Source organism: Meleagris gallopavo, chromosome 12, assembly GCF_000146605.3.
Source record: "Meleagris gallopavo isolate NT-WF06-2002-E0010 breed Aviagen turkey brand Nicholas breeding stock chromosome 12, Turkey_5.1, whole genome shotgun sequence".
NCBI lineage: Eukaryota > Metazoa > Chordata > Aves > Galliformes > Phasianidae > Meleagris > Meleagris gallopavo.
In genome coordinates, this window is record NC_015022.2 from 15,950,545 (window position 1) to 15,972,834 (window position 22,290).

The window sequence follows — 22,290 nt, forward strand, 5'->3', positions numbered from 1 at the left end:
TACCTTTCTGTTATACACTGGATCTGAAGCGGCTTGTAACTGAAGCCAGAAGCCACAGACAGACCTGCAGCTGTTAGCCTTTCAGGGAAGGGAGGAACAGAGGGTCAGTTCAGCACCTTGGTGGCTTTGAAGCTGCTTTGATCGCTGCAGGAATAAGGAGAGCAAGTTCTGCACACCTCCTAGCCACATTACCATAACAAATACACTTACACTGTTCCTTCAAGGCAACCACTATCTCAGGAAGAATGCAAGATGCTGAAGACTTATTTACAGAAGCACACCCTCATCCTGAACAGTACTACACTCATTTTAAAACGTTCTCCTACACAAGAAGTGTTCTTTCCAACTACAACAACAACACTCTTGTCTAATTACCTCATTCTTCAGCCTGGAAAGCAAAAAAAGAATGAATTGCCAAAATAAAGCTCCACCCTTAAAAACCTCCAGACACTCTTATGCAGTTTGCCATTTCACCTTACAGCTTATAAATCTTGTGCTCTGACCATTTGCAGTTTTGTCTTTTTGACGTTTTGGCTTCTAAAACTGATCTCTAAGAACACGGAACCAGATGTCACAATTTCCTACCAAAGAGGCAGAAAAGAACTATCTACTTTTTTTTTTTAATATATTGTTTGAAAAAACCATGAATGGCCCCTCAAAAAGCCTTCATAAGCTCAGCAAGCTTTCATAAAGCAACTTCAATGCGTGGACTCAGGTGATTATTCCTGGGTATGAAGAGGCCTTCAAGGTACACAATTATAAGTTACTGAGAAGCAAACTAGAGGAAAACACTGAAAATTTTTGATCTGAATTAAAAATTAAGACAATCTCTATCCATGTATATGTGGCAAATGCAAGCATTACACATTCTAAACCTCGTATTTAGAACCAGCTGCTTTGTTCCTCAAGGTAGCATCCCCACATGAGCTGAATTTTAGGAAAAAAATCACTTCAACAGTCACAAACCATGCCAAGAGGAAACTGAAGCGCTGACGAGATCTGTGGAGTGCAGTCCAGCAGTTGATGTTTTCCTCCTCCTATGCTTATAACTACGGATCTGTCAGATCTAACTTTTCTCCCCTACGTTTTCCAGCATTCCTGTCAGTGAGCTGCTTTCCTTTATGGGACATCTGCAGTAGTTTGGCTACAATACGTTCCATGTCCCACTACTAAAATGCAATACAGTTTAATCAGTCTTGCTTTGGACAATGAACACTGTTTTGTTAACTCTAAGAGAACACATATACTTCCTGCAACAACTGAAGCACAAATTTAGTACTGACGCTTGACTTCGCATCTCATCTGTTATTTTTGTGTGTTTTGGAACCCAAGTTCACTTTAAACAAAAACTCTATTTAGGAGTTGCAGGTGAATAGGAAAATTTGCATGAACAACAGCAATAAAGTAACAAAGTTGAACAGCTGATCTGCTACAGACATGAAACAAAGGCTGAAGATGAGGGCTGGACTTCGAAGTTCCTGTTTGGTGGTTAGAAGAGGCAGATCTGCCAGCTCTTCACTCTAAGCTAAATTCACTTCTAAATCTGGGGATTTTTCTAGTGATGTATTTCAGATCTGTCTGCTTTGTGAAGCCATTACAAGTCCCAGAATTGTTTTACTACAGTGGGACTGCCAGAAGCGTGGTTCTGTTAGGTGAATGGCTGATGTGGGCTTTCCCTTCAACTCAAAGTGGATATTTTCATTGAATTCCAAGTTTGAGGTTACTGGATACATAAGTTATTAGCCATATGCAGGAAAAAAAAAAGAAAAAAAACCAAAAACAATTCTGATGCTTTGTTTTTCCACTTGTTTTTCGAAGTTGATGCTGTGGATTGCAGCCCACTGACTCCAAAATCCTCAAGCTGTTTAAAGAAAACACAGTTTACTACTAAAATACCATTTCAACTGACTTTTAGGCACTTGGAGGCAATCAGCTGCCAATTCTGTAACAAATCAGCAATAAAAACATCTTGTTAAGGAGGCAGAGAAACCATAAAAGTCTGAGTAGAGGCAGAGGTTTTGCCAGTACACATTCATCTTTTGCCAAGGTCTTTCTGTCTTTCTGCAAAAGCAGAAAGAAGCAGTGGGGGGGTGGGGGTGAGAGGGAGAGAGGAATGTTCCAGAGTATTATTTCTACTAAGAAGTTTATTTTGAAATTTCCTGAATGCCTCTATTAATAACTTCATAGATACAGCAACTAAGCAATGTGCTTTTAAAGAAAAACCTATTTCCGCATCTTGCGGTATATAAAACAAGCAAACAAAGCCCCAAATGGAGGAGAATATACACGAGGGAGAGCTCCAAAGAAAAAAATTGGTAGTGTACACAAACCGTCTGCAGGAAAGTAGAGCTATTTACACAGAAGGTTTTGATAGAAAAGCAGGTCAGCACCATGAACCTTTCCATATTCTTGGCAACTTATAATGCTTTTCTTGAAGGAGGGCAATTTGAAAAATGACAACTTGCTCTTCCAGGTGAAGGTAATGTTCTTCACTGCACAAGTGATTTTACAACTCACAGCAGGAAATAAGCTGCACCTCCAGCTTTGGAAATCCATTTAAGGCTCTGCCTGTGAGGGCAGAATAACCTCATGAGCCCTTGATTTTTGCAAGGGAAACAACAGAAAGTAAAAAGCTTTGCAGTGGATAACAAGAGCTACATTTGAGGAGCCAGAAGAAGCAGGATACTTAATTAAATCTAGAAAAACAAGAGCAGAGACCAGAAAGAAGAGGGCTAAAACTGCTTTTTCAAAACCCCTTTTTTGTTACCAGACATCGGAGTGCGTCGTGAAGACTCCATCCTTCAGTGATTCCGGGGACATCCAGCGGACGGGCAGCAAACCTTTCCCTCCTTTCCGGTAATAATCTGTCTCGTAGATATCTCTTGTCATACCAAAATCTAGAAGGCACAAGTTTTGTTAGTCTGCATGATGAAACAACAAACATTTCACCTTTTTACAAGCTTGTTCTGCTTCTTTTCCTTTTTAAAGAATGTAAATAACTCTTTTATTACTTATCCTATTTAAAGAATGCAAATATTTATTACTTATCCTACTGCCTTTAATTAAAGAATCTCACATTTCGAGGGAAGTGCTTCTCTCACTTTTTTTCCTTTCTCCAAAGCAAGTTTTCAGTTCCTACGTAATATTCTACCTCAAATTCCACAGAGGATTAAGCTATTCATCTATGACTAATGCCGACCACTATTAAAGCCACACTCCCAGTTACACGTGTTATGCCCTTAGCTGGAAATACGTAAGCATTTGCAAGGCTTGGCCTAACACCATCTGACTGGCACTCACTCCTTCCAGTTTTTTCCATACCATCAGCTTGATGCACACAGACTGGCTGGGCCTTGTACAAGCCTACTCACGTAAGCAACTTCACTTCCAGATATTAACAAAAATTTAGTAAATCACGTGTGATCGAACTGCTTAAATGCTATCTGCTGAAACAGAAGGGCTTGGACAAAATTCAGGTTATCATTTTTTGTCTTGGAAATGTGGAATGAAAAGACAAGTCCCCCAGCTTAATCAATTCTCACAGTCATTATTACAAGTCTATGGCTTGAATGAGAGACCATTGATCCTTTTCATTCCTTACCTGCTAGAGCTGCTGCTACCCCAGTGATCCTAACAGCCCCATCTGTGCAGCCATTCCATCACTCCCACACACCAGGCTGATCTTACCCCCAGTAGAAAGGAACATTCTTTTAAGACACAATGCAATGAGCATAGGACAGCACAACACAAAGCTCCTCCTTTGAGATCTAAGCAGTCTGATCTGGCATGTTCCAGCCAGGATGCTCCTAAACTGTGTCCATATGAAGGGATTTTTAATACAGGCACATGAACAAGAGCAGTGCAGCATTTTTCATGAAATGTTTTTTGGGTAACCATGCACCATGTTAAAGGGAGGAAAACACACCACTTTCAAATCACAGAACTGTAAAACATGCTGGGGTAGGAACACTGGAATGGAAAGGATTTAAGGCTGACTTCTTCAAACCTGCAGAAAATGTACATAATTCCCCAAAGATCTCATTTCCTAATTAACTGACTCAAAATGAAATCATATTTTCTTTCTCCCAAATGACAGGATTACTTACACAAATTATCAAAATAGCTGAGTTAAGCTCAAAGAAAAAGAATTAGTTTCCTAGAGCAGAAGGCTGTTACCATACATGCTATTTTAATATGCACAACTTAAAAACAGCCAAAAGCTCAAAAATCACTCTCTGGAGGGAAGTCTGAAAAAACTCATCTGACACTGTTTTAGAGGAATGGTGAAGGGGGAAAATAAGTGGTGTTCTAACAGCAGAGCAGAGGAAAAGCCATTCTGTTGTCTGGAAAGCAGCGCTCCAGTTCACGCTGGAAAGCATCCAGCTGAAATCAAGCCTTACATTCCACGTCTAATTCAGATATGCTTTAAAATAATCCTCAAATTGTTTTTCTTGAATCAATAAACAGGAGATAGAATTATTTCTGTGCGTTAACAGAAGAGCAAATGACACACCAGTGGTAACAGTGCCATACACCCAGATGTCTGCAGCATCTGCACCTCAAATCGCTGCCTCACCCGCTCCTTTTAAGCCCACATGCGATACTACTTCCTCAATGGAACAACAGTAAGGAGAGGTATTCCAAGAGTTTCAAATCAACGCTGACTGCTCACACATCTTAAATCACAGCTAGCCTTCATACGAAACATAATTCATTCTGCAGAAACTAGAGCTGAACTCAAAAAGATTTTAAAAACAGATTTAAAAAAAACTCAAACACCCCCTAAGATGTTGATTTTTCAGGACGATGCTTTTCATTCCTGTAAACATCAAAAAACACACCTCCGATTTTCACTGTGAAATCTTCTGCCACCATGCAGTTCCTCGCTGCAAGATCTCTGTGAACAAATTTGTTGGCGTTGAGGTAAGCCATCCCATCAGCAATCTCTCCTGCCATTTGAATCATCTTCTTCAGAGTTGGAGGTGCTTGGCCAGGATTACTCTGAGCAGGATTAAGAAGATAAAACATGTAAGGGGAAAAGAAAAAGAAACTATTTCTATACCAAACTGCAACATACTTTTTTAAATGATGAGCACTGTAGCACTTGCTTAGAGGGAAAACTGGGCATAACAAGCTAGTTTACAGATAGAACTCCCAAACAGCTCTTTTGTAGTAGGCCATTGGCCATGCTATTATAGGGAATGCAAACAAGAAAGACTTTTTAATATAACGGTGTTGTTTCTTACACTTGAAGAGCTTAAATTATTCAGCCTGGACATTTTCTGCATCCAATTGCTTCAGGTATTTGATATGTTCAGTGTTCTCCATTTATACAATTATACACTCTCTATTGCACATAACCATGTACTCATATTCTGTTCCTTTAAATTACTCGTGCCAGAAATTCTAGATTATTCCACCAATGAGAAAGAAGATATAAGGCAAAGGAAAATACGCTGGGCTCATTCTCTACAATGTCTACCATGTTTTCAACGTTCAGTATCATTTTTCAGACCCTACATCATAAGGGGCAATTTTAGCTGTTAAGACTGATGGCCTACATGTTGAAGTACGTCCATCTATTAGCAAGCACACTGATTTTTTTAAATAGGTCTTATTTGTAATTATTTTCCAACAGAGGCAACAGGCAGGATACAGAACATGAAACAATTATCCTAACGTGCATACTTCAACAAGCCAATCTTTTCAACGTCTTGACAAGAATTAGGTTAGACAAGAGATCTAATTCAAATGTGGAAAATCAGACTCAGTACCACAAGACAGGGCCTATTCCATATAGCACACACTGGGCTTTTTGCAGTAATTACCACATACAAAAAAAAAAGTGTTGCAGATCATACAGCAGCATGTTTTGTTCTTAGAGCTTAAGGACAAGGGCAAGAAAGGCTAACTGCCTGCTGCTTCTGACATGATGCCTTTTTGCTCAAGATGATTTTGAGTGAAGAAATAAATAAATAAAATCCAGCAAGTCGTGACTCACCTCTGTGTCTGGCCTCAATGATCTCAGGTAACTTTTGAGGTCCCCACGTGTCATCAGCTCCATGATAACTAGGGTAGGCTGGCCCTGAGAAACAACACCTAGCAGGCGAACCTGGAAGAGGAAAAACAAATGCTCAGCTCCAGATCCCACTAACTGAACTGCAGAAAGCATTTATTCATGTGATACATAGCCCCAGACACCCACGAACCAGTGGGAAATGTCTGGAAGCAGATTTGTTTTCTCTCTGACTCCTCCTGAACAGCAGTATCCTAATGCTGCCGAGTTGAAGCTAAAATCCAAGCACCATTTCATCCAGTGAGGACATGCCCCGAACGCCCTCCTGCCCTTAAAGCACCACGGCCATATCAGTCCACCTGGTTACACGTTCATGACTTACCACATGGTGACAGTTGAACTCCTTCATCACCGAGGCCTCATTTAAGAACTCTATCCTCTCACGCATGCTTGCAGACTCATTGACTGTTTTGATGGCCACCCGGGTCTCCGGCTCATCCTTCACCACTCCCTTGGCTATTCCCTCATACACCATCCCAAAAGAGCCCTGCCCAAGCTCCCGGCACATGGTGATCTTCTCGCGGGGCACCTCCCATTCGTCTGGAACGTACACTAAGCAGAGAGAGAACATGCCATCATGTACTGTTTTCCTAAATACTGGGGTCACTTTACGATATCAATTGTCTGAACAATTTTACTGTAAGCAATGCTGGGCATAATGCTGAAATCTTGAATGCATGCAAATACTCCACAGTTTTCCCCATAAGGAGACAGGCAGATACTTCGCATACAAATACATCTTAAAAGGAATGTGTAGACGGATGCAAAGGGACTGGAAGAATGGGATAAAAATAAGGAACACAATGCGCACAGTCAGGGTCATTCAGCTCCTGCTGCTGCCCAGGAGCAGCCAGCACAGGAACTGCCAAGGAGTTTATCTACAGCACAAGCAGCAAACAGGAGAATAAGACAGAATACAAAAAGCTATGTGTTTTTTCGTTGTTGCTTTCTGTTCATTTGTTTCTTGTATGATTTTAAGGAATTTCATCCTGTTTTGCATCAGGTGAAATAAATTCAAGGTCCAGAATTATGCATACAAACAAGAAATTGAAACTAAACAATCCTAATGAACAATAAACCTTCATCATCCTGAGATCAGTTTTAATTCTTGCTTTTTATTTGGCACTGGACACCTTCACCATTGTCCTGATGGAAATCTTCTGCAGTCTTCCAAACCACTCGGTGCTATCACATTTTCTCAGGTGTGCTGCCAGTCATACAAGCCCAGCATCCAATCCTCTGGGTAACAAAGTTCTGAGCCTGCTCCCAGCAGCACCCCCACACCCTCAGAAGATGCTTCTGACAGTGTAAGAATCTCTTTTAATACCATTTCCCTCAAGCTTTCAATGGGCACATTAGATGCTTTTGTTTCTTCACTGGAATAAAGGAAGGAGTTATTTTTTGCTACCAGTGGCAAACAACCTCATTTGGAGGCAACCAGAACTACTTTAAGCAAAACTTTCCAATTTAGTAGCTAGGCAAGAGGAAAGCCCATTAGCTGCCATTTCCTGCACCTTCTTCCATTTTTATTCTTACCTTCAAAAAGCATTACCCACATTGCATATCCCACAGAATGTTGTCGTTTGCATCAAGTACAAACCTATTTGGTCAACGTGAAACTAGTCTGAAAAAGCTTTTCAGTCAAAGAATAACTGACTTCTATACTCTAAAGAGAAAAAAAATGGAGATTACATTAAAACAGCTGTGCTCATTTTAACACAGAACTGCCACATGTTATGACTGGTAAGCCAAGTAAGTGGTGAGCTTGTTCCAGTGGGTCAGAACAGGGCTCAAAAGGACAAATAGTGAAGGCAGAGAATTCATGAATTCTTCCTTGATTCTAGTAACAAAATTACTGCCTAAGTAGGCAATGCTCTGAAAGGGAAACCCACCCAAGTTAATCTCAGCTTAATAAACTCCAGGAGAAACTACAGAAATTCCCCAGTTTCAGTGGGCAGACAACATTCACATACAACTGCCTATGAATTAACTATGGGTGTGCAGATACAATGAAGAGAAAGAAGTTTTACCACATCCCTTTGCAAGGGTTTCATAGCTTCTCAAGTTAGACACAAACAGAGCATACAGAAGTGAGCACACAGAGGCTCAGGCCACACTTACCATCCGAAGCACTGAAGTACTCAGGGTTCACAGATGCATAAAGTACTCCGTTGCCCAGTCTGTCACTGTTCCTGTTGAAATATTTTTTTTTCTTTTTTAATCTTTAAACTCAAGTAATTGCAGACTGCCTATTCTACAGCTCTTCCACTGTTTGCTCAACCACAAAGTATTTATTGTACGTGGAGAGCTTTTCAGAGAAAGAAGACAAATCACATTCTTATTCTACTTCACATAATCAATGGGAAAACAGCTCAGAATATTTTTCCCAGGAAACCTGCAGTCTTTTCTGGTGCTGATGTGGTACAGAGAAGTGTAAACACATGGTACTTTCAGCTGCTAGGCAAACTTCCTTTAAGAAAGGCAGCTGTGCACTGATACACCCAGGAGACTTGTGGCTTTAACATCACCTGCTTTTTATTGTGAGACAGAAGTGATCAAGCAAAGAACAAGGCTTTTTTTAGTTGGGTTTCTTCTATTCCACTACTTTATAAATTGCTTCTATTATTTTATTTTACTTGTGTGATTTTCAGAATAAGACATTTAATGAGAGTTGTATGAGTTCTTGCAGGGGGCAAGCTGTACAAATAAAATTATTAATCAGACTTCAGAAAACCAAAGAAAACATTTCTGTGTGCTAGAACAACAATTTAAAAAAGGGTGGGCTATCAGTTACTGCACTCCAGAGAGGACATGGGAAGGCCAGCAGGTACCTCACACCACTTGAGGCAAGTGTGTGTAGTGCAAAGCCTTTTCTGTGGTGCTTGGGAACTGAGATTACAGTGCACACAAAGGGATGAGAGCTCACCGTAATGAGATACTCAATGAGCATAATTTAAAAGCATTGTAACAAAAAAGCTCCACACTTAAAAAGTTGCAAGACTGAACATTTGCACTGACTTCTGCTAGTTCTCCTTATGTATTTCAATTTAAAACAAAAAACAAGAAAACCCTAAGTACAACACTAAGGAAAACAAATCAATTGAATATTCTGTCCAGCATATAAACATTTTTATGTGTATGGAAAGAATTAAAAAAAAAACAACTTCAGAATTTGCAAGAAATCAGATTAACCTGACTTCAACTAAGTTTATAGAGCAAACTGCTTTTCAAAGCATCTGATTATAAAGGTTCAACACATCTGCCATCACTTGGTATCTTCCTGACAACCCTTTTTCTTCCCCTTCAAACATGATACTGTAATAAAAAGCCCTTTTGCATCCCAAGCAGCAGGCAGGTACTGGCCGTAACTCTACACCACCTCCTTCTACACACCAACAAGGCAGAATCCACTTTAGCTTCTCAAGTAGTTTGAAAGCTATTTCACTTTTTATTTTCTAACTTGCTCCACAGACACAGATTTAAAAATAAGTATTCCCCTCCTGTAGTTTAGCTTTAACCACAAATATAACTCACCTCTTCTTGTTAAAGACATACAGCATTATCAGCAAACCCCAATGATGAGCAGGAAAGCAATGGGGAGCACAATTATCAAATGGAGGAAATTGTCATAGTTTGCTGCTGCAACCAACAAGAAAACAATTGTATTAAGGTTTCTATAAAATCTCCATTAACAAAGAAACATTCAAAACCCACTCAAGTATATTTCCATACACAGGAGAAATCAAAGTACTCATTTTCTTGTCTGATGTGGAAAAATGTACTCAGAAACACTCCCTGACTGCAGATGAGTGGAACAAGAGAACAGAGAGTGAAAAGCATTAACTCTGTACAGAACAGCGTCTGTCTGGAGTTTGGTTTCACATGTTATGCTTGAAGACTTAGATTCCTCAGTGAACAATACACAGTTGTTCACTTGTATATTAACCTTTCTTTTCCACCACCTTTTGTTCATCTTGCAATTGCTCGTACTTCAGAAGATATTCACATTGGTTTGGAGTTCAATTTTCTGTGGATTCAACTGCTCTTCAGCTAAACACAGAGGTTCCTGAGGTCTCTGTGTACCCTGTACAGAGCTATTGTTCCAAAACCTAAATCGCTACCATTCTCAGGAGCAGTATCCCATTTCATTAGTACCATCTTTATCACAACATTCCTAAGATCAATTCTAAAGTATAAAAAAATCATACTGATATTTAAATGAAATCTGCCAGGCCAAATCTTAACAAATCACTGGTTCTTACATCACTTTGCAATTCAAAGTAGGTGTGCTGATTATCAGTTTCTGCACAATTCAACTCCAGCATTTAACTCCTAACATTACACTGGGCTGTGAGGTGGGCATCAGAAGGAGCCACAGTAGTAAACTCTATGCACCCTTCACCTGGCTGTACCTCACATATGTACAATGCATGCAACAAAACGACCACACCTCCAATACACCTGTTGCTTGTAAACAACTGTCAGAAAGTAGCACAAAGAAGAATTTCCAAAATGCATCAACATGTAAGAGTATTCAGAGTAATGTCTAAACCTTGGGAATTTTCAAAAAGGCAAGTCCCCAGTTGGACACAGCCAAGCAACACTGGTCTTACATTTGGGTTGTACATAGAAAGAGACTGGCTCAGTCCAAGATCCATTTCCAGCCAATGATGTGGCCTGAACTCTAGCAGAATAGTTTCCGGGGTTCAGATGAGTCAGCTTTGCCCCTCCAAGCTTCTTGTATTCCTGTCTTGAAACACATTCTCGTTTTTCCTGGAAGGAAAAAGCAATTTGCAGTTCATGTTAAGATCTTCATACTCTTCATTCTTGAGAAGAGGGTATGGCTGCAACATAAGCTCATCTGCATAACTAAATACCCCGTCCGATTAGCTTTAATTCAAACAGCTTAAAGAGATGTGGAATCCAAAACCTGACAAAATAAGACAAAGGAATGAGACACTGCTCGTTGTTGGGTGATTGAAATCACCATCTCCATCATTGGTCTGTAGCAGCACTCAGAAAGAAGAAAGTTAAAAAAGATTCCATTTTGTATCTCAGTTGGGACTAAGTTGAACACTGTTCAATTAGTAAGGACTTGGTAATCTACGGATCTCTGAAAGAAAGCAGCTACCATAAACACTACATAGAAATTACTTTTCTTAAGAATACAGAAAACAGACCTATTCTGAATATTACATTTTTGGTGAAAGTCACAAAGATAACTTTTGCAGTGCTACCAGATCTCCAAGCTTTTTATTACAGCCTGCAAATGATTAAAACCAAACCATTAAACTATTAATTTTTACAGACTGAATGTACCTAAACATTGTAGCCCCCCCACTCTTACTCAGTTTTGAGTTATATTTGGTATTTTAAAGCTTAATAAAAGTCATAACTTGGAAGCCCTTTCAGATTCTCATTTACAAACTGCAGGTAACCTCCGTGGGCAACAAGACTAATAGGGAACTCCAAAGATTAATGTGGATGGCAGACTGGCTGCTAAGTCACTGTCTGTGGCATCAAGTGCTGTGTGAGCCTTAGCAAACTCAAGTGTGACAAAGTTAGCTTTTAGTTACACAGGCTTTTCATGTAGCACTATGTCTTTTGTACCATAAAAGTCAAAGCAGGGAAAATATTCTACAGTTGTACTTAAACCTAGATTTTCTGAGGCTGAAAAAAAACGGGCTGAAAAATACCACCTTGGTTAGACAGTCTGATGTGACAAGATAAAAACATGAACTAGAGTAACAAGCAGTAAATATTAACAGAGAAGTGTCGGATCCTCACCTCTCCATGCTGCCCATACTTGATTTCATACATTAGTATCAGCCCATTTGGATTTGTAGGCTCTAACCACTTCAGGTAGACGGTATTTTCTTCTTTTGCTTCCCATGCTACTGTTCCTGGAATGTTATCTGCTCCCTCTGTAAAATATTTACAATTAATGTGAGAAGAATACCTATCACTAAAACAGGAACTTAGGCAACAGTTGATGGTGGGGGGAAAAAAATAAAAGTTCATACTATTCTTTAGGTCACAAAGCATTGAAGGAAGTACTATCTGAAGATCCAGAGAATAAAATGCTTTGGCCAGGGTCTGGCTGGATAGATTAGCATTGCATGAACTGCTGATTGTCAGAAATGAGGGTGTACATATAGCTTCATCAGATATCTGTGCTGTTTTACTAAGTGTGCTATATTTGCATGACACGGAACTGCTTATCAGCATTTGGTTCTTCATTCCGAGCCTTTCACTACATCAAAGCCATGCAGACACAGCTAATCCCACCAAATGGCTGCAAACAACAACTGCTAGAAAGACAGCAGAATCTGCCCCACTGCCATCCCTTCTCTGTAGGTAATCTTAGGAAACTACTCAGTCTGAAATAGGGTCTCATCAGCAATTCAGCAGTTGTGTTTATCCCCAGTCATTTTCATTCTTGGTCATTTTATGATGTTTATTCAAATCCCAACAGGAGTATGAAGACAGTTTCATCTTATAAGGTTCAGAATAAATTAAAATAATTTAGCTTTTAATTTTCAAAACCATACACTAAGTATCTGGGAATACTTATGTCCCTTTCCCGGATCTTACATATTTCCTTATTTCCTTGAAATAAGTAATACCTTTACTGACACAGCGGAACCCAAATTATGAGGGAAACAAAGCAAAATTACTACCACTGCATCAAATATTGCCAGACATCTGCTGGAGTCAGAAGCTCTTTGCTGGATGCTTATGAGCTTACACTAAAATCATCTCTATTCTTCTCAGAAGAAATACAATCTGTGTAATTCCCAAACATGAGTAGAGCATTCAGTGTTTCTTATTTGAAGTATTCTAGATGCCCATGACTGGGCACAAAGCATCTCAGTACTCCTCCTGTTTCCAGGCTGGACAAATGCTTGGTCATTCTGTGACAGAAGAAACATTTGGCAAGCATTTCCACCAGCAGAACTAACATCTGTAAACAGTTCAGCATGAACACAGCAAAACTGAACACCAGCAGAGAAACATTCCCTTGTCTCTATTCAGCATGCAGGGAACTGAAGAATAAAACCTTTTAATCCATCGTGTCTGTGGCTCTCATCTACAAAGCTGGGAAACCATTTCTCTCATAATCATCTAGGTACTGGAGGCAGGGCTGCCCTGCTCCAGATCAGAGACAGGCTCAATACAGATGACTCAGTACACAGACGAGACAATTAAACTACTGCAAGAAACTTTCGTATAGTTCCAATTTATCTCCTTGTGTTCAATTTTTATTTCATGCTCCCAACATTTCTCTGTTTTCAAAGATTTGTCCCCCCTGAGACTCAGCTCTTCCCAGAAAAAAAGAACACAACAAAGCCTTGATGCTTATGAGAGCATACCTGAAGGCATGGTTCTTGCAAAGACAAAGTTGGAAGCGCTGCAACCGAGCGTGTCAGCTTCGTGGTTGCAGCTGTGAATATCAATGCGGTAAAGAGTAAAAGGCTGGAGATGGGAGATCACAGTTCTCTCCTTGCCATCCACTTTGGTCTCAAAGAACGGGTATTCCACCTCACTCTCCTCTGCGTCAGAAACATTGGTGAAGTGATCTGCCCCAGTTGTGTTCCTGTTTCGAGTGGCCAAAGTGGCATTGGCAATTCGGAACACATCTCTCCGCTTCCGATCAGGTCTGTGGAGCAGACAAATACAGGAAAAAGGCCTCTTTAGAGAAAACTCACTTTTCCCCTAGGTTCAGGAAAACAGGTGAAAAAACACAGTAAAATAGGTAAGTGCTATTAAGAAGAAAAGTTAAATAAAGAATATTGCAAGGCAAGAAAACAGCTCTCTCTTTAGCTAAACCTTCAGCACATCAGTACATCCTATTGCTCGCTTTCAGTTGGAAATCCATCTCTGAAGCTGAAAGTGAGCCTCATGATACATGTGTAAACTTATGACCACCCTGATGCTGGCATGATAAACTGAATAGCAAAGACAGTTTCTCTGTTATTTAAAATGCAAACTGGATTTGTATTTAATGACAGCAATGTTGAAGCTCAAAATAAAAATCAGATGGTAAAGGCTTAAAAGGTTAGGGAAAAAACCATTCTGAAGTTTGCTCAAGTAGCAAAGCTAACTCCCAGTGGGCTTAACTTGTTGGTCTTTTCAGTTGCAATGGAATTGCAGAACTTTGAATGCACTGGACTGAAAAAAGAAACCTTGGATAGCAGCTGAAAGCCATGAAAGTCAACCACCATCATTGTGTGGTCGTTTTTGCATCTCTGATTCTCTTACCCGCTGTAAAGGAACAATCTTCCTAGATGAGAAAATGCATCACTAATTTTGTATATAGCAAAGAGTTCAACTTCACTTTGCATCTGTATGAGATTTGTGCACTGAATTAAAAACATGAGGATTTACAGCAATGCCACTACTTTCTCAAGTCTAAGGAACAACTATAATGGCCAGGCTTGAGTGGCATGACAAACATCAGCATAAAAATACCCTACAAATATTTTGCTGGTATGAGCTAACCAACACACAACTGCTAAATAAAAGACATGACACTTGATCATGTGTCAAATTCATGCCTGTTCTGCCCATAAGCACTAACTACGTAGGCAGGAGAGTTTCTCCACCTCCCACTTTCCTCCTTGCTGAAGTCACCTGCGCTGCCCACACATGGATAGCAGTGCACCAGGGCAACTGATTGGCCTGCATCCTGCCCCACCTGCCACCATTTAGCACCTGGTCAGTGCAATGGTTCTCATTGACAAAGGTGAAGTCTACCACATTCCTACCAGAGTAAGCTGCAGATCAGGTGTGTAATGTCTTCCCCAAGCACACGGTGGGAACAAGCTGATGCAACAGGAGAAATTAATTCACTACCTGATGAAATGTCAGAACAGTCAGTCACAAAGCAGTATGTTGCACAGTAAGCCAAAAAGAGCCTGACTTGATTTTGAAATCTGGCTGAGAGTAGATGCTTTTTTTTTTGTTTTTTTTTTAGGAGTTGCCTACAAAATTTTCCAAAATCCTTTTACTATGTCTTGAGGAATCATTTTGACACTCTCAGATGCCATGTAAACCACAGCACAGAAATAAACAAAGACAAGAAAGAAGCTTAAGCTACCAATAAATTGTTTTAAAAAACATACAAGCCAATTTAATTTCTTGTCAGTGGGATGTGTGAGTATTTCACAGGAGATGTAAGCATTTGCTTCTCCTCTACAGTGATATTTATGGAAGTTACTAAATCCTATTTAGCTTGCTTTGGAAGAGTACCCACTGACTGTTATAATTCAGTGGAAAGAAAAACTTTTCAAGTCCTAAAAGCACATGGAATGACCTCCACCAACCATCTGCACAAATTCTGTGATAAAAGCAGTAAAAATACAAAGCTTGTTTCCAATCAACAAAAGCACAAATTAAAGTATGAACCCAGAAAGCATGCCTTAATCCACCACCTTTATGGGATGCAAGATGTTTCACTCTTCAGTGGTACTGTCCTAACTGGTCTTTGGGAAGAAACAAAGAGGAAGCAACACTAAAATTTGGTGGTAAAAACTACAATCATATCACAGAGAGAAAAAAAAACCTACAGGAAAACAAAGGAAAATGCAATTAAAATTTCAAGAGATTGGACACTGCTGCTTTGCTGTCAAGCAGTTTCCTGCTCCGGTGAAAGTCACAGATAAAGGCAAAAAAGCAAAAACCCAAGTAAACAAGGAAAAGGCAGGAGATAAGAACATGAAAATTCATCTATTCTGTTAAAGGAAGGAAGAAAAATAGGAATTCGTAAGAATGAAATCAAATTAACAGTGGTAAAAAACAAAAGCCATCTAAAATGAAAGCTAACCGTTCATAAATCATAGAATGGCCTGGGTTGAAAAGGACCACAATGCTCATCTAGTTCCAACCCCCTGCTACGTGCAAGGTCGCCCACCACCAGACCAGGCTGCCCAGAGCCACATCCAGCCTGGCCTTGAATGCCCCCAGGGATGGGGCATCCACAACCTCCTTGGGCAACCTGTTCCAGTGCCTCACCACCCTCTGGGTGAAAAACTTCCTCCTAACATCTAACCTAAGTTTCAGTTTAAAACCATTTCCCCTTGTCCTATCGCTATCCACCCTAATAAACAGCCATTCCCCCCCTCCTGTTTATATGCTCCCTTCAAGTACTGGAAGGCCACAAGGTCTCCCTAGACTTCCTACACTCTATGACAATTTTGTAATTACTTCTGAGATACCTTCTATTACAAACAGCGTGCATCTCATCCTGCTCATTACAGAACTAAGGAACCTCATGAATAACTTTTCGTCCTGTGGTCATGAGCATCTGTTCAAGACTAACCAGAGTCCCAATGTTTGAAGTCTACTTCATGACTACAATAACCACACTCATCCAAGAACTGCACACAATATTAAATCAACAGACTTCAAGTTTGTTAAAACCACACAGCTGAATATTTTAATGCAGTATTACATGCTGCATTTCTTTCACAATCTCCTGGAGACAGGTAGAACACTGGAAACAAATACCACTACTGAGGCTTACATTAACACGTTGAATAACTTCTCCCTTTGGAAAAAAAAAAAACAAAACATGGACATCAGCAGGTAACAAGCTGCTTAGATTTGTCCCATAGAGATATTTTACTAGCTCATAATCTCTAATTTCCCTAACATAACATCTAAAGTTGCTTAGCTATGCAGCTATTTCTGAACATTATACTTTATCTACCCTTGCTGTTACAAAACACACCCTTATGGCAATAAGTTAAGCAAAAGGGGAAACAGTCAAGCTTTCAGGAAATTCTTTGTGAACTGACTGTCTGGGTTCAAAGTTCTGAGATTTTCCTTTTGTTTTGGGAAATGCAAGCAAATTGGCAAGAAAAACAACACATTTTAGCTGACCAGACTTTACTGAAATAAAAATAATCTTTTGTAAATGCTGCTTTGATAGATTTTCAGGTAGTTTATAACTTAAAAATGCCTTTCAAAACTCCTTCATGTTTGATAAAATCCAAAATAAGCTCACATTTGTACCATCTCACATTGCACAAGGGAACCTGGGCAGTCATGGTGGCTGCTACCTTACCTTTGCACCTGGTTCTTATCATCAGTAGCAAAACACTGCATAAATTCACCCACAAACACTAAACATGAAGCAGCCAAAGCTCAGGTATAATATTTAGCACCTCCAAAGAGAGACAGTACTTATTTCCTCATCTTTTTGGACAAAGCTGAGAAGCGCTGCAAATATTGTCCCAAAACCAAACAGGTCAATCCAAAACTGCCAGGAATAAAGGTAAAAAAAAAAAAAAAAGCCATACTGGAGAGTAATATAACCCAGTTTCAATGATCAACAGATCCACACTTCAGAGTACTCAAACACAGGGCTTGAACATAAACTTAACCTGTCAACAGTGACAATGGATAGCATGCATGATTGAAAACTGATTCCTTACAGAAACTGTAACATGTTAAACAGCTGCATACCGTGTGCTAGGCTCCAGGGTCCAATTACCTATAGACCAGCTTACATAAAAGATAAATAAGAAACTCAAGGATCAAAATCATCAATTCATTCAGTAGTATCTATTCTAGGATGTAGCATAAATTACCATTCCATGTGGTGTGTAAGCAGTAATGTTTATAACAGAAATAGAAGAGTGGGTATATTAAGTATTTCTCTGCAGGATAGACCCAGGAAACCAGTATGGCCACTATAGTAAGAGCAGTGAGAAAGCAAAACCAGTTTCATTTCTGCAAGGTGAATATGTCTGCAAATTTCAAAGCCAAATAAATCTTCAGATTGGGAACATAAGCACTTAAATGGCTATTTAAAGATTACATTTGAAATCCTTCATCTGCCATGTGTTGCTCATCTTTGAAACTCTCAGAGACAAAGAGCTGCTCAAGTGACTCTTGTCTCAGAAAATAAACCATCACTGAAGTCTTCAAATAATATAGGTAAGAACTCTCACTACTAGCTAAAACTGAGAGAGTGGGATGAAAATCTGCAACTAAGAGAAACTGCAAAGTAAAAAGACTGCAGACTCTCACATACTGAGAGACATTAACATGTTTTAGGTATTACCTACATATTCTTTCTCATTCAGGAAGCCTGAGCTCTAGGAAATATTAAAAAAAAAAAAATGCAATTAGCTGAAGACCATTACCTGGGGACAAAGATGGAATTGTGAAGGAAGTTCTCAAAGACTTTCCGGTACTCTGCTTCCTCCTTCTCAGCCTGTTTTTCTGCCTCTGTCTTGGGACAAGCACAACAAGGTCCTTTTTCTCCCCCACAGCCCTCTGGCTTGGTGGGTTCAGTAGCTTCTTCTGTATCAATGGTCCCATCAGCATATCTTCGAATTGGGACTTTATCTTAAAAGAAAAAAAGGAAGCTTATTGCTTTTCTCTCTGTGTTATAAACATGTTAACATCCACATGTTATTCACAAAAGTACTGTGAAGCACAGCACAAGCTTTAGCTCTTGTAAGTAATCTACCCTGACAGGTAAGAGTTATAGGCATTTCAAAACTATGTTCGGTTAGCCTACCTTTGGAGCAGTAATTGTGTCTATAAAGGTAACTGTCCTGAGGTTGCTGCTGCCATCGTACAATATAGTATGAGAGGTTGCCATTGGGAAGAGAGGGAGGATTCCATTTGACAATCAGTTGTGAAGAGGAGTTGGATGCTGAAATAACATCCAAGGGAATGGATGGCACTGGCAGGGAAAAAGAAAATGAAGGCATTTTAAACTCAGCACATACTACAATGTATTTGGATGCTTTTAAAGTAAATCCCGGATAAAAAGAATACCTGAAGTCTTACCAACTCTTCACCAAGAGATGAGGATCTTACCTGCAGCATTGGTTCGTATATACACAATTTCACTTTTTGCTCCATGAATGTGATGGTTTTCCATCATCGTGAGGGTAACAGCCTTGACATAAATCGCATACTGAGTCCAAGGTTTTAATCCCTGCAGTAAAATTCCAGGGTCATTCTCCTTGTTTGGTGGCAGGTCAACATCGACCATATTCCAGCTATTGGAGCCGCACGCATCCTGTCCATCATACTCTGTCACATTTTTGAATGGCCTGAAACATTGGGGAGAAAAAAAACCACGCAAGATGTTTATTTTCTCCTAAAAACTGTCACACACTTATGCAAGTACCTCACTTCAATGTTGTCTCACCTCAGCCCTTCACTTAACACCATTCTGAACCTCCCCTTCACCCTTTCCCCCTCACTGCTTGCAGTTATTCATGTACTTATTTGTATTTTGACTCTACTTCAAATCTGAGCTCTTACAAAGATATGCAAAGGTAGATAGATCTCTGAAGAAATTATGCTCTCTCCAGTAACTGCTTCCTACTTCAAGAGATACTAACGCAGAAAATTAATGAGGTTGAGAAAACCTAAATAACTTCAAATACTGAGTAAGACAAGTCATCGAGGTGGTAGGTAAAACTCCTGACACGGGACGTCTTCTTAGAGCTATGATTAGAGAATATCTCAGCAGAAACAATATGACCTGGCTCCAAATTAGTGCCCTGAGAATACTGAAGCCATCCAACTCATTTTCCCAAATTTGAAACTACCCAATGGATTTGGAATCCATTTATAGTCTTCAGGCAAAATAATCCTCATTTTAAAGGGTTTTTTTTTTTTACTCAACCAAGAATAGCAATCAAATGAAGGCAGGATGTGAGGATGAATTATGTAAACTGAATGAAATATGTAAACTGTGAAGTAGGAACTACCTGAAAGAGTTTTGCTGACTATCTTGTCTCAGTAAAATGAGTCAGAAGAAAACTGCCTACTATCCCTTGACTGTCTCCATTAGTCTCTGAAGATATCTACTCACGCTTCTTTGTAGTAAACAGTGAAGCTAATGAGATCTCTGTAATCTGGAGGGCGATACCGTTCCCACGTCAGCTTAATCCGATTCTTCAATGTTGTGTTGGAAACAAAACGCAGAATGTGGCTTTCACCTGCAACACAGAAAGACATCACAGGGCTGAGTCATCACTGTACTGCCTGATTGTTTTGCTTAACAGTTACTGCTAGTTAGTCTTTCCTGCAATGCCTATGATACCACAATATGCAGGCAGCCTTTGTTTCCTTATACCTTAGAATTTCATCCTACCATATCTGAGTGCTTAGGGGTAAGCACTGGCCTGGCCTTGGCAGTCACTGCAGTGTACACTGAAGCTACTTGTTCTTTTTTATTTTTTGAAGCACATTTCCTTTTAGTGCACCATCAGAAAGCTCTTGAAAACTACTTCAGCCTCTCCCTGAATGAGAAATCGAAGTCCTGTTTATTCACAGAACTGGTTTAGTAGCACTAAATTCATCATCCAATTGCAATGCAAAGGCAGAGATGTAAGCAGCCTCCATATTCTCACTTTCTGAGACAATTTTAGGCAATTACAATTTGTCTTTCTGGAGAATAAACAAGATAGAAAGGAGAAAGAAGTTTATATTCCTACTCATTACAGGCTGGACCAAAACCTCCAAAACTCAGATCATATACTGCACAACCATTTGATGGCAGCAGCTTCCAGCTCCTCTTCTGAACAGAGCTGGATGGAAGCTGGCAGCTTTGAAATGAGTGGCTTCCCACTACCAAGTCGCTGAGTTTTCCAATCCAAAACAAAGTAGCATTTTAAAAACTTAATGCTTGGACGAAGAAACTGTGTTCTAAGCCATCAACTGTGTGGCAGTTTCTAATATTTCATACAAGTCTCCGAAAATAAAGGGGGTTTCACCCTCATGTACACTGGCACTGTTGGTGCTATCTTATCAAAGGCAGTTTAGCTTTTGTTGATTCTTTTCCCCTTCTCAGAGTCAGAAAGCTTTCTGTAATGTTTTTTTTTTTTAAACAGGCAGAGGCTGGCACTTGCCTCAGTGGTAGTAAGGACTGACTGTGTGTCTGTAATTCCTCCAGGACTGCAAGCCTTTGCTTTATTGAATGTGCAAAGAATGGAGTGTACTTACAACAAGGATCTATGCCATCTGCATTTATGCATCGTGCCTAAAGAGACATTCAGCAGAGTACGTGCCCTAGTTTTGTGAATACCATCCTGAACAAGAGGACTTGACTTATGCACAGGATACATTTTAATTTACTCAGCTCCAAGAGCACCACAAACAGACCAAAGAAAAATGCACCATCAGTTCTAAGAGTCTGAGTGTGAGGTCAAAACTGTAAGCATTCTGTCTTCTTAATTCCTACAAGAGAGACTGCTTGTAAATGTGTTGGTTACACCTGGAGCCCTTATGTAAACTCCACAAAACCTACACACAGGACTTTCCAATAACTCTGACATCAAGAACATCGCAGAATCCAAAATTGAATACAGACACTGAAGTTTAAGCATGCTGTAGGACACTAAAAATAGTTTGCAAATCAAAAGCAATCTGAAAAATAAAGCACAAAAAATTGAGTGTGCAACAAGCACTTCTAGTAACAAAATGCAGTATTTGGCAGGAGCTGAAAAGAAGCTCAGAAGTAACACAAACGGTATTTTAGTGTCTGTGAAATTGTTATGTAGGCAGCTTCCTTTATAACAAAAAGAGTACATGCATCTGAGAGAGAAAAATAGCAATAATTATGTAAATCTGCAAAGGAAACAGAGCAACTACTCTTCATTGGCCATACCAAAACCCAAGATTTTACTGACTCTGTTCCTATTGATATAGGATGCTGTTGTTACAAAAAAGTAGTATACTGAAGGCAGATTTCTTCATCAGTTTTTATAGATGATGCAGTGACTAGCTAACCACAGTTTTCCACCAATACAAACATACTTTCAGCTACATTTGCACAAAACAATCAAGCAGAATGACTGAAAGCCTAGCGTAGTTTCTAACCTCTACATGTTGTAACAGTCAATAACATGGCCATGTGGTGAAGGGCTTTTTGTTTTGTTTTGTTTTTAAACTTACAAGAGGCTCTCTCCCCATTGTTCCTTGGATTTATATCTCCTTTGCTCTGTCGCCCTTTGGTTCCTGAAACTTCCTCCATACGGTAGATCTCAGAAACGCACAATTTAGGATTAAATGCAAAGTACATTTTCCCCTCCTTGATCGTCAAATTATGATGGTTCCAGTCCCACAGCTGCTGTAGATTGTGGTTATCAAGCACATAAAAAGAATAATTCCTAGAAGAAAGTTTTTGAAGGAAAATATCAGTTTTAATTCATCACCAATTCCCACCAAGAATATCTTAA

At 39.7% G+C, this 22,290-nt stretch overlaps 1 protein-coding gene across 1 annotated transcript in view; it reads right to left on the bottom strand.

Moving 5' to 3' along the window:
- The window catches only part of IGF1R (insulin like growth factor 1 receptor), a 128,742-nt gene that overhangs the window by 14,526 nt on the left and 91,926 nt on the right, over positions 1–22,290 (bottom strand). The window contains 15 exon segments of the mRNA XM_031555223.1: positions 2,768–2,897; positions 4,842–5,001; positions 6,002–6,112; positions 6,399–6,628; positions 8,198–8,268; positions 9,611–9,650; positions 9,653–9,715; positions 10,690–10,849; positions 11,864–12,000; positions 13,450–13,736; positions 18,229–18,433; positions 18,609–18,776; positions 18,914–19,152; positions 19,923–20,049; positions 22,007–22,221. Coding sequence (XP_031411083.1) covers positions 2,768–2,897; positions 4,842–5,001; positions 6,002–6,112; positions 6,399–6,628; positions 8,198–8,268; positions 9,611–9,650; positions 9,653–9,715; positions 10,690–10,849; positions 11,864–12,000; positions 13,450–13,736; positions 18,229–18,433; positions 18,609–18,776; positions 18,914–19,152; positions 19,923–20,049; positions 22,007–22,221 — 2,343 coding nt within the window.